Source organism: Rosa rugosa, chromosome 1 (assembly GCF_958449725.1).
Source record: "Rosa rugosa chromosome 1, drRosRugo1.1, whole genome shotgun sequence".
Taxonomy (NCBI): domain Eukaryota; kingdom Viridiplantae; phylum Streptophyta; class Magnoliopsida; order Rosales; family Rosaceae; genus Rosa; species Rosa rugosa.
Window position 1 is genome coordinate 3,372,604 of NC_084820.1, and position 12,383 is coordinate 3,384,986.

The 12,383-nt window shown below is 37.3% G+C and overlaps 3 protein-coding genes across 3 annotated transcripts; 1 reads left to right on the forward strand and 2 right to left on the reverse strand.

Annotated features, from left to right (window-relative positions):
* The first annotated feature begins 64 nt into the window (after positions 1 to 64).
* Positions 65 to 1,880, forward strand: LOC133710889 (probable histone H2A variant 3). Its single transcript, XM_062137027.1, has 2 exons — positions 65 to 327; positions 1,330 to 1,880. The coding sequence occupies exons 1-2, from the start codon at positions 220 to 222 to the stop codon at positions 1,624 to 1,626; spliced, it is 405 nt and encodes a 134-aa protein (XP_061993011.1). The 5' UTR covers positions 65 to 219; the 3' UTR covers positions 1,627 to 1,880.
* Positions 1,881 to 2,057: 177 nt separating this feature from the next.
* Positions 2,058 to 4,815, reverse strand: LOC133710861 (3-ketoacyl-CoA synthase 11). The gene is made up of 2 exons (XM_062136999.1): positions 4,519 to 4,815; positions 2,058 to 3,878 (listed from the first exon to the last, which is right to left on the reverse strand). Exon 2 carries the CDS (start codon positions 3,870 to 3,872, stop codon positions 2,325 to 2,327), a length of 1,548 nt encoding a protein of 515 aa, XP_061992983.1. The 5' UTR covers positions 3,873 to 3,878; positions 4,519 to 4,815; the 3' UTR covers positions 2,058 to 2,324.
* Positions 4,816 to 7,598: 2,783 nt separating this feature from the next.
* On the reverse strand, positions 7,599 to 11,180 carry LOC133710870 (uncharacterized). The gene is made up of 10 exons (XM_062137006.1): positions 10,852 to 11,180; positions 10,659 to 10,761; positions 9,987 to 10,124; positions 9,823 to 9,891; positions 9,659 to 9,730; positions 9,386 to 9,468; positions 9,135 to 9,266; positions 8,842 to 9,055; positions 8,192 to 8,308; positions 7,599 to 7,952 (listed from the first exon to the last, which is right to left on the reverse strand). Exons 1-9 carry the CDS (start codon positions 11,082 to 11,084, stop codon positions 8,264 to 8,266), a joined length of 1,089 nt encoding a protein of 362 aa, XP_061992990.1. The 5' UTR covers positions 11,085 to 11,180; the 3' UTR covers positions 7,599 to 7,952; positions 8,192 to 8,263.
* Positions 11,181 to 12,383: the final 1,203 nt, after the last annotated feature.

Sequence of the window (12,383 nt, forward strand, 5' to 3'; positions counted from 1 at the left end):
GTGAGGGGTATTTTAGTCAAAGTGGGGTGAATAAGTAGGGGCCTCTAAAGGTTTGGCCGACCATTTGTGAAATTGGGGATTTTTGTTTCTCTCTCTCTCTCTCTCTCTCTCTCTAAAAGGCTCTTTGGGTGGTTTCTCTCTCTAGAGAAGAGAAGCTCTCTCTGTAATCCTCGAATCAAAAAGATCAAATCTTTGGGGGAAATTTTTTAGCGGGAAAAGATGTCAGGGAAGGGCGCGAAGGGTTTGATTATGGGCAAAGGTGCCAGCAACAATAAAGACAAGGACAAGAAGAAACCCACCTCGAGATCCTCACGAGCTGGCCTTCAGGTGATTTGCCTTCTTCTTCTTCTTTCTCAATTTTGCGAGTTAGGGTTTCGAAATTACCATGTGGGTTTTGATTTTGGGGGTTTTAATCTGATAAAGATTGGAGCTTTTTGTTGGTGCTGATATTGGGTTTTACTTATTTTGGTGATTAACCTCAAAGATTTAGTTTTTACTAGAGAAAAACCAAAAGGGAGGATGTAATTAGGATCTTTTTAGTTTTTTTAACCATGTTGTTAGTTGGGAGAACCGAAATCCAATGGAAGAGTTTGGACTTGAAAGAGATTTAGATAGCTAGATACATTGGAGTGTTGAATTTGAAGTTTCAAGTGTCTAGCTAACCATGAAACATATGAAATTGATGTAGTTTATGAAATTTCAGGGGGTAACTGTTTCGATAAGATTAGAATATCTAGAAGACTGGAATAGACTCTGCTTGCTTCATGTGTCTCAGTAAACATGAATTAAACGCTAGGCTTAGTTAACAATTTCGGGTTTTTAAATTCCTACCTTAATGTGTAGTTCTCTACCATACGTTTGATATATGTTTGGTATCTCTTGGTTTGAGCTAATACAATATAATTAATGTCGGAATATGAAAGATGTTAGTTGCATAAGTTTTTGGAATGGTGATGAACCTACTGATTGATCATGATGTTAGAGTGGGAGGATCTACCTGCAACCTCCAGATTCAGATTTATTTTCATGTGTTGACTCTCTAATGGTGAAGGAACGTTTACTGTGATGGGAATATTCCAATAGACGACCTATAGTTAACTAAATTCATAACTCAATTATCTGGGAATACTGTAAACTAGAAACTTTTCATAATATACCTATCTAAGACCTTCATTGTAAAGACAGCTTCTGCTGTGATGTTTTGAACTTCTCTAAGATTTTGAATCTCTGTCTTTATATTATTTTCAAGTCAGTTCATGGACTTTTCATCGCTAGAGTTGCTGGATATCTGTCATTTACTAATTTATTCTGTGATGACAAAATTTCTAGTTTCCTGTGGGTCGTATCCACCGTCTCCTGAAGCAAAGGACCACAGCTAATGGGAGAGTGGGAGCAACTGCTGCAGTTTATTCTGCAGCTATCTTGGAGTATCTGACTGCTGAAGTTTTAGAGTTGGCAGGCAATGCCAGTAAAGATCTGAAGGTGAAACGTATCACTCCCAGGCATTTGCAGCTTGCAATCCGTGGTGACGAAGAACTTGATACTCTGATTAAAGGTACCATTGCTGGTGGAGGTGTCATCCCTCACATTCACAAGTCACTTATCAACAAGTCCACCAAGGAGTAATGGAAATGGCCAAAGTTCTATGAGAAGACTCTCCTTAGATTTGTGTTTAATTTGTTAGTTAATCTTCATGTCTGATAGTATTTGTAATGGATAATGTGATCGGAAGACGTTTTCTTTACTTATTTAATCTTAGGCTCACGTTAGGAACCTTGTCATAATGTCGTATTGTCATCCCCGGTATCAAGGGCATGTTTTGGACTACCATTACCATTCTTTTTGCATAAATCGGTTGGTGAGGGCCTAATTATTCTCGATTTAGATTTTTAGATGTAGTTATTTCATTCTGAAACCTGTAAGGTGAAAACCGTACCGATGTCATTGAGATCTATAAACTTTTTGCAAAACTCTGGAGATATTAGTTTCCATGATTCAACAACAGAATGTTAATTATGCGGGACAAAATCATTTAGTTCCAACAATCAATTCCATCATCAGTTCAAATTCAGTAACTATTTGAAAGGCTCGAAATGCAATTGTACTAAATACATGTCCCTCTCCATACTCACTGCACTCCACCCTAAAACCACCGAATAATCTGCCCTAAAAGAAACAAGGAAATCCCTCCCTAGAACCTCAGACATGGAAAAGAAAGAAAACCAATTCTAAACATCTCATTAATAAGAAAAGAAGAGAAAAAATCTAGCAAAAGCCACCAAAATGGTAGTGGCATAAGAATGGGGGAAGACCAACTTAGAAATTTAGAAGGTTGACACCCTTGGAACATCGACTGGGAACTGATCAATTTCAGCCAACCATGGGCTCTTTTCCTTTGCAGGATCTATGCTCTTGAGAGCTTTCCACACAGCACTATTACACTTGAATCCCGACCCAAAAGCTATCTGCCATGTTCTATCTCCTTTCTTGATCCTTCCCTTTGCTTCTGTGTAAGCCAACTCATACCAGAGAGAACTGCTTGAGGTGTTTCCAAATCGGTATAGTGTCATCCTTGATGGCTCCATATGCCAATCAGATAGATGCAGGTTCTTCTCCAATTCATCCAAGACGGCTCTTCCTCCAGCATGAATGCAGAAATGCTCAAAAGCAAGTCTGAAATCTGGGATGTAAGGTTTGATCTTCATCTTGAAGAGTTTCCTACCCACCAATGTAGCAAAGAAAAGCAGCTGCTCGGACATTGGAAGAACAAGAGGCCCCAATGTGGTGATATTGGTCTTCAAAGCATCACCTGCTACAGCCATCAGGTCCTTTGATAGAGTAACACCAATCTTCCCAGCATCATCTTCTTCTTGGGTAACACAGCTAAAGCACTTGTCATCAGCACCCTTGTGCGTGCGGACAGTTTGAACCAATCGGTATTTGGACCTTCTTCTGTCTGAGCTTTTGTTTGAAAGAAGTATAGCAGCCCCTCCCATCCGAAATAAGCAATTTGAAACAAGCTTTGAGCGATCATTCCCAAAGTACCAGTTCAATGTGATGTTCTCCATGCTGATAACCAGCGCATAAGAGTTAGGATGCACCTGAAGAAGCTTTTGAGCAAGATCAATTGAGATGAGACCTGCGCTGCATCCCATTCCACCAAGATTGTAGCTGACTATGTTCCCTCGAAGCTGGTAATGGTTGATAACCATGGCAGAAAGAGATGGAGTTGGATTGAACAAACTGCAGTTGACAATCAATATTCCAATGTCCTTGGGTTTTACAGATGTCTTGGCAAAAAGTTCGTCAATGGCACCAAACATCACTGCCTCAGCTTCTTTTCTGGCTTCTTTCATTGACGGATTTGGAGGAATGTTGAGTACAGCCTCTGGAAGGTATGTTGAATCACCAAGGCCGGATCTCTCAAGGATCCTTCTCTGGAACTGTAGATTCTCCTCTGAGAATGTACCAGTCATCTTAGACTGTTCCATAAAGATCTTTTTGGTGCATTTTCGAGTTTCTTCTGGCTTGTAACAGGAGAAGTTAACAAGGTACACAGGGCGAGGGCGTGTAAGAAAGTAGACAGTGGATAGGAACACCAGGAGGGTCGAGCAGATAATCACCGAAATCAGGTTGTATTGGAGATGCTCCCAAAGATCATAAAGATCTTGGAGCGAAAATGTTGAGAGTTGGGCAGCAATAACAACCACGAGGGGGGAAAGAAAGAGGTACATTCCATGGGTGATGAGAATATGGTAACCAAGCTTCACATATTTTAGCTTAATGGATTTTTTGAAGTCGGGGAGGTTCCGATTGGATGAGGGTGTAGATGATGGTGGGATCAAGGGTGTATCTGGTTTTGGCTCCGCCATTGTTCCCTGATAAATATACAAAAGCTTGAATCAGATCAAATGCACAACAAAATCATAACACCAATGTATTAATAGACAATTCTAATCAAAGAAGATAAACTACCACAGACCAAAAAGAATGGTAGAAAGTGGTTTTCCACGACATAAAGGCAAATTGCAATAGTTTTTCAATTGAAATCCAACCAGAAATGACTTTTGGAAAGCCAATGGTGCTTTTCAAAAAGAGGGTTCTCTCTGATTTACAGCTACATATCACTGAGATATTGAAAAGGCAGAAAGAACTCATACTCATGACACCTAATGGTCCCAATCTCAGCACCAATACAGATTACAAAAAACGGGGAAACAGAACAGAAGCTCATCTCTTTCACACTTTGATCCCTACAAGTTGGAGCTAAACACAATCCACTACAACCCCAGATCAGATTTTCCAGTAAAGCATGGTTCTTTCCAAACATATCAGCAGATTAACAACAAATGCTACACAACCCAGAAAAAGTCTCACACAAAGAAACAAACTTTTCACAGAATCCATACAAATTCACACATCCAAGAACAGATCAAAACTCCAAGATACAAAACAGAACGTTGTAGAAAAAAGCTGCGAGCTTCATAATGAGGCAAAACCCAGATCGAAAAGACTGACCTTGATTGCCGAAACCCACCACCAGATCTCAGAGGAATGTCGTCGCCAGCCAACGAGAACCAGAGAGAGAGAGAGAGAAGAGGCAAAAGGTAATGAGAGAGGTTCAAAGTTTGAAGTGAAATATTAAACTAAAAATAGGAGAGCGCGTGAAAGAGAGAGAGAGGGGTTGTAAAGGTTTTTAAATAGAAGATGATGAGGTGTAGAAGGTGCAGGGAAACCATGAAAGCGGCGAAGTGTACGCGTGGTGGTTCGGCGTTTACAAAGCCGGCGCCAGCAGCTTCACCTTTGACTTTTCTAAACTCTATAAGCCTCCTGCTTCACATATATGTATTTATCACACTCCTACTGTTTTTTTTTTTTTTTCTCTGATTATTATTCTCTTCAATAAATTTATGCAACTTGTCCCTTGCGTGTTGGCAATTTCATTTGGAATTTTTGAGTCATGACTTATCAGGGTGTGCTACCTCAGCGACGTTCGTAAGCCTAGTCAGTATGCGGACCGAGATTTAAGAGGATATTACAATGAAGTTAAACTGAATCTTCTACTGAAGGCGCACGAAGTTGAAGGCCCCCCAAACCTACTGACCACAAATTGATGGGAGTTGGGACTCGAATGCTAGACATGAATTTTTATATTAGACCGCTCGACCAACCTTAACACACTATGTGATTGGTTTATGATTTTTCTAATTTCTGCGTGTTTTCTTTATCTTTTTCCATTTTATGTGAATCTAAGGCCTCGTTTGGTTCACGGAAATGAAATTAATTTCTTTGTCTTTCCCATGGGAAGGGAAATTTCATTTCCCAACAACTTTCCATTCCGATGTTTGGTAACGTAAGAGCAACTCCAACAGTTTCCCCATATTTTAGTTTTTCTCTATTTTAGGGAAAAACGAGCCTCTTTTGCTCCAACAAATTCCCTATAACTTTCTCCATTTTAGGGAAACTGAGGAGAGAGAAAACAAAATTCCCTAAATTTACTGCAATCTCTAAAATTTTAAGGAAGAATTTGGAGATTTTAGAGATTGCTGTAAACTAGGGAATCTGTTGGAGTTGAAGAAGAAAAATTGCTTAAAGCTTTGACTTTTGCTTCCCTATAATACAAAAATTATAGAGAAGCTGTTGGAGTTGCTCTAAGGAAAGTTATCAGGAAAGTTGTTAAAAGTTTGTCAATAATGTAATAAAATAATACGTTGTGAATAATAAATGCAAGAAAATAATAGGGGAAAGTGATTCTTTTGAGATTTGGAAGGAACAACTTTCCCCCTTATTTTCCCTTCCTTTAGGAAACAATTTCCCTTCCTTTTGCATCCCAAACGCCTTTCCTGATGCTTCTTTTCCGCGAACCAAACGTGGCCTAAGAGGAGGAGAATCAAGACATATATACCAAAAAGACATCAACAACTAAGTCTACAAGTACATGAATCATGTGCCAATATTGATGTGATATATTTTTAGTTGGATGGAATAGCTTTTAATCGAAATTTGCTCCCACGTGGTCAAGTGTTCGAATCCTCTCGCACTACTTAACTAATATAGTTATTTGTTAGTGTTTTTTTTTTTTTTTTCCGAAGGGATTGTAGTGCTAGGAAAGATGCCGTAATTTTAAGTCTATATCTATTTGGAAAATTACGAATATAAAAGAAAAATATAAAAAATCAGATACTAACAATGTAATTGTTCTTCATTTTTCGTGGTTAGTAGTTACAAAAAATCCGTCATTATATCTATTTGGCTTGAGGCTAGCACAAATTTCAAATCATTTGTTAATACTCCTAGAACTTTTCTGGATGTATTACAATACGATTGTAATCGACTCTTTGAGTCTTTCTATTATATGAAGATAATTCCCTTATTCAAAAAAAAAAAAAAATCCGTCATTATATTTATCAAAAATAGGGAAAAGTAAAAATCCTTTGGCCTTTGGTATATGTGAAAATAATACCTCAAATGTTCTTCCCTTTAATTTTGCTTTTCAAAATGAAACAAATATAGTGACGATAGAAATGGTATGATCAATATGATGATTGGAAAAGAAAATGTCAAACCCTCATTAAATATGGAGTTTTTCTATTGGGACCTCCATATTTGCTCATTTGACCTCTCATCTCTTTACACCTCCTATTTACTTTTTAAAAAGTAAAATTTGCTAAGTAAACCTCTTTCAAATTCCTAACTTTTTTTTTTTAGAGAAGGAGGTAAGCCCTTTATTGAAAAAACTAAAGATTACACCACTGGAAGTTCAGCTGCTATAGCAGCTGCTAAAAAACTAGAAACTGAAACATAAAAACAATCCTGCATCAAACTACCCCCGTGAGCAGCTAACGTATGGGCCACTACATTGGCCTGCCTACTAACATAGCGAACTTGCAAACTATTTTGAGAAGCCATAATCAAACTCAGGTCCTAACTTAACCTTACTCATAAAAGAAAATTTTTGGGAGCATTAAAGATGAGTTAGTGCTCCCATAATTATTTATTTACCACAAAATAAACTTGACATTGTTCAAAAAAAGAAGAAGAGATAATTATTGAAAAAAGATAGTGTAACTAATTAAAATAAATTTATTAGGGGTTTTTCAAGCCTACTATTTCATGCTTAATTATGGATTTTCAAAGCTTAGTTTTTATGGTTTATGGTTGCATGCTGGAATTTAGATAGGTTGCAATATTAAATTTGTTCACGCTCTATTCTTTTATTATTTATTTTTGTCTTATATGGCGCTTTACAAACTTATTTGGTTAGTTTACATGAGGGCTCTCTATCCCCCGTTTCATGATCCTCAAGCCCAAGAGAAAAACATTTTTATCATAGTTTTATTTTTATATAATTCGCCAAGTAATTTTAAATGCATTTTCTCTTGATTTTTTCTTTTTTAAAAGCTTTTACAAAGAAAATGAGAAATATGAAATGAGAACTAAAATGGAAATTAATAATTAAAGTACTATAAATGTGTTTCCATTATTATAAAGCTTTGTAGAGAAAAAAAATATTTTCCTTATTAGTTTGCTGTCTTTAACAGTCTTTTTGTATAAGGATACATATGTCATTGAATAATTAAAAATTGAGGGAGGTCTAGTGAGTAGATTAAGAGGTCCAATAGAAACTCTCTTAAATATGAGAAGTGAGATTCAAGAAGAGTATTGAAATACAATAAAATTGCGCCGCCCATTACAGTTAAGGAGCCGTCAAGAACAAAGCCAGAAGCTTATATTATATTTGACTGGTATAAAAGTGAACTAGCTAGTATTGTTGTACAATAGGGCAGGCAATTTAGAGGAGGGACCATCGACGAGGTTGATGACCAGTTGTTCACATGGATATAAAGGGTACAACTCTCTATCACTGTCCCTGATCTGTCCCTCTTGTCAGCTGACTCCACATGCTAAGCTGTTCTTCAACTCAATCTATGGCTGATATGAGCTATGATCTTCTAATAACAGAAAGAACAAACCAACTTCAATAATGAGGAAATTTCTAAGTCTGTTTGTTTAGAAAGATTTGATTCCAAACTGTTTTATGAGGTAATGGTGAGGGTGAAATGGAATCTTGAAGAGTTGAAAAGGATATGTTACTAACTAATTTAAGTTGGCATTAAGTATCAAGCATATGCAATTCTGGTCAAAGTTGGTTACAGGAAAGCAAACTTTAATAGAGGAAAAGAAATCTTACAGTAGTAACTTTGCGTTGGAGAAAAATGACACAAGAGGAAAGTTAGTTGAACAATAGGCAATGTTGAACATGCTACTCCAATGTGAATTCCTCCAGCCATATCAGCACTTCATTTCTCTAAAATGCAATCAGCACCAAAACAAAATCAAAACTCAATCGTTAGAGTGAAGAAAGCAAAACTCTCTAGGATTTGATAGCCAAAAGATAACTAAAAGTACAAACAAAAGCTTAATGATCAAGGTTACTTGCTACTGGTTTTGCTTTGCCTAGAAGGCAGTACAAGGAACAGCTAGCAAGATTACTACTACTAGGGCTATTAAAAATCAGGCCAAAGTCGAACAAACGGAATAGATGTCAATTCTTAGTTCAAGTTTTCTTGAATAAGGGTTGCTTGCAGTAATTATAAAGCTTCAAAATGCGAAAGGGTAGATATATATCTTGTGACTTATTAGATGAAGCTTCAATTGTTGAAATTTTCTTCAAAAACGGTTGCTTGCAGTAATTTCAAAGCTTCAATGTCAAAAGGTAGATATCTTGTAACTTATTAGATGAAGTTTCAATAGTAGGAATTTTCTTTGGTGAAGTTTTCTCCATATATCATACAAAATTAGGGATATCTGAGAACACATTATCAGACTGATGTTACATACCAGTATAAAGCTCCAAGTTCGGCCGGGGTCATTGTAACGAGCAAGCATACAACCGGCCTTAGGTTTGAGACCATCTCTAATAAGACTAGCACGCAGCAATTTCTCCTTTTCACGAACAACATCTTCGGTAGGCTTCCCACTGAACTTGGTAACAGCAGCAATGCCTTCTTCCATTTTTTTCAAGCTAATTGTTTCTGCATTAGGATCTGGTAAACTGGTCACAGCACACGTTTTTTTATTAACACATGGACAATGTAAGTACAATATATATCTAACATCTATTAATTCTCCACCTGCTTAAATCCTTGTCTAGTGGAAGACATACTTTGATGGATACTTTGGAAAATTCAGCATCAGATGCCTCTGTGAACACTGGAGTTGTCATTGGTATCTTCTCCATTTTCGAGTTCTTTCCGAAGATGTACCTAAACAAATTCCATTTTCCATATCATCAAAGAGAAGAAACAAAAGTTCAAAATTTTTATTTTTATTTTTTATTTTTTTAAAAGCACATGATTAGCTAAGCTGTAACGCAAGCACTCACCCAGTAACATCATTGAAACCAGCTGATCCAGACAGCTTGTCTACACTTCCTTCTACCACTATAAAAGGGGAGTACTTTCTTACCTGTAGAACCAATCCAGGAATCAACTAACTAAAACAATAAAACCTTCCAACCAAATTGAGTTATAGACAAAAAGACCTTCAAATGTAATGCTATTCATTCATTGGAATTGAATTAACTTAAGAGAATGGAGTCTAAAAGCCCAAGTTTTAATGAATACAACATTGGCCATTCACTGAAAGGAGAACACACCTCATAATTTGCTGTTCTCTTTAGTATCTCATATTTTGGTGTTTCCAAGTCTGGAGTTTTGTAAATCCTCAGCTGCAGGGTTTTACATACAAGAAGAGACTAAGGCAAGAAAGAATCTCTATACATGATAATGGAAAGTGAATAATGATCGAGTCTGCCAATACCTGCTTGAATACATCTAACAAACCTTCTACAGAAAAATAGTCATTCTTCCTTATGGAATCCCAGAAGTCCTACATGTACATTATAGATACATGAACATTTTTTTGACAATACACTCTATCATATATATTGTTCTATGAAGAGTCATGAGGTGGATGATTGTTACCACATGGCTGCAGAACTTCCCGGTTTCAGGGTTGATTCCCATAACAGAAGTACCAGTGAAGATCAATTCTGGTTTCCAAGGCAGAGGGATGAATTTCATAACCATAGTCCACCTTGTAGTGATTTCATATGGTCCTGACTATATAGCAACTTAATCAGTAAACTAAAACAGTAGCACTACAATGTTTAAGCGGACATCAACATGAATATGCATAGATTGAAAACTTTAAACTAAAAAGTTTGAGACTGCAATCAAATATCTTTTCCTCAGATGATCATCAAACAACAATAGAAGTATAGAACTCATATCAATACTCAGTAACTATGAAATATTTTAGTTTGACTTTGACTTGTCAACATCATATCATCATCCAACATATATATGCAGCATAAATGAGAATAGGAACATACACAATTTTCTTTCATCTTCAACATAGTCATATTAAAACAGGTTCCCTAAAACTTTATTAATGTAGGGTTTAGCTATGCATCATCCAAAATTCTAAGTTACATCATTTCATTCTATGAAAAGTTGAAAACCACTGAACTGCCCAGTTAGATTCTTATATTTGGTCAACATAATCAATAATTCAATGCCTAAAATTCCCAATAATCTAGTAGTTAATCTAATAAGAGAAAGAACACAGAACTAAGCAAAACCTTAAACTGTTACCTGTTTGACCCAATGCAACTGGAACTTGGGAGTGAAGACTGTCTTCAAGAAGGCAATGTTCAACAAGTAGCCAGTTATAGAGTCATGCTTGGTGATTGGATCCCTGAATTTCACACGTTCATCATACGCCGTCCGATCAATTCCTTGATCATCAAACAAGTGCACTAAATCCTGGTACAGAAAATCGACTAACCGTTCCATGTCGACGGTTGATTTTGCCGGGCTTTGGTCTACTAAGCTAAGTCTAACAGCCCACTTTGAGTAGTACTTCTGCGCTGTTTGAAGCCCCAAGTGTTTGTGTTTCAAGGCTTTGGGACGTGGGTGGCATGGTAGTTTATTCGGTTTGGTGGTGCTCAGTCGCCGCAAACTGACGCACACGGCAGGGATTGGCCTGAAAACTTGGTCGGAAAGTTGTGTGCTAGCCATTTGGTGGTTGTGGTGGGCGTGTGACTCTGTTGGTTTGGTGCGTGCCCATGCATTGCAACTTGCTTTTTTGGCTATGAAACATCTTAGCCACAAGTTGATTGGTTGATGTTCATTTCTGAAATTAGTGGCTACAATGTCTTCATGTACACTTAAATGAATGGTAGATTGGTAGAATTCCTCGTTTGCAAATACCTTATTAAAATGATAGAGAAACAACAATATCATTGTCCATCAGGTATAAATTTTTTTTTTAACCCCACCCCTCTCTACCTTTTTTTTTTTTTTTGATTGTTTCAATCATCTCCTCAAATGATTCCTAGGCCCAGAGACTAATCTGTGCTCGGGGGATCTTGTCAGAACGCTTCCTCCCCCCTGGCCACCAAGAATATATTGAGATTTAACTCCAATAAGCGTCGGCGGGATTCGAACCCGGGTATGGGGGTTCCACACCTGGAGGCTCTTACCAACTCGACTACCTGTGGTGGTTACTCCTCTCTACCTTTGATGAATCTCGAACACATGACCTCAAATTAAATATCGCATTAAGAGCAAATTCAAAGAAAGAGCAAATGTAGACAACTAGTCAAATTGAACTTCTTATTGGTCATAAAAGATCTTTACATCCTATGCGTATGCGAAATCTATGATGATAAAATATTTGTAAAAATGTTCAAGGTGCAAGAAGCCAAGAGTAAAGAAAACTCATTGTTTGAAAAAGTGCACATCTTAGATCACTAAAAAAAAAAAGAAGTAGTTATTCCACACAATATTGCATTTGTGTAGAAAACTACTATAATGCTATACGTACATGTTCCAAATTTTTCGACCGTTAAATCTATGATTTTATAAAAATTTGTCAAATTGAAATATGTGATGCTTCCAAAGACTAGCTATATAAAGTGAAACGTTGGACATGCATTAGGCTAACACATTCTTCCAGCACAATTCCACACTCTCAGCACACGACTTCACTGGGGAGAAACACGCCAAGCAGCATCATCCCTCTATATATATGGCCATCCATGAACTTCAATTTCATAACCAATCCGAATCATAAACACCAAAGCTCCCATTTCCCTCATCTCCTAATTCAGACTCTTAGAAAACCAACCTCCAAACCCTCCAAGCAGTCCAAATTAGAAGGAGAAAATGTTTGCCCTTTCAAAGTTCAAGAGTGCCTCAATCTCATGGTGGAAGAAGCATGGAGATGGAGACGACGATGGTGATGATGGATATGACTATGCCCCGGCAGCATCAGCAAGCATGGAAGGCGATGGCGACGATGATGATTCTGACTAT

Bases quoted from the DNA above. Each gene is read 5' to 3' on its own strand.
- LOC133710889 (XM_062137027.1), top strand. From the start codon at position 220: ATGTCAGGGAAGGGCGCGAAGGGTTTGATTATGGGCAAAGGTGCCAGC. The intron at 328-1,329 runs GTGATTTGCCTT...CAAAATTTCTAG, and splicing joins CCTCACGAGCTGGCCTTCAG to TTTCCTGTGGGTCGTATCCA.
- LOC133710861 (XM_062136999.1), bottom strand. From the start codon at position 3,872: ATGGCGGAGCCAAAACCAGATACACCCTTGATCCCACCATCATCTACA.
- LOC133710870 (XM_062137006.1), bottom strand. From the start codon at position 11,084: ATGGCTAGCACACAACTTTCCGACCAAGTTTTCAGGCCAATCCCTGCC. The intron at 10,125-10,658 runs GTAACAGTTTAA...GTTGCTATATAG, and splicing joins AGTTGCATTGGGTCAAACAG to TCAGGACCATATGAAATCAC. The intron at 9,731-9,822 runs GTATTGGCAGAC...AAAACCCTGCAG, and splicing joins TGTTAGATGTATTCAAGCAG to CTGAGGATTTACAAAACTCC.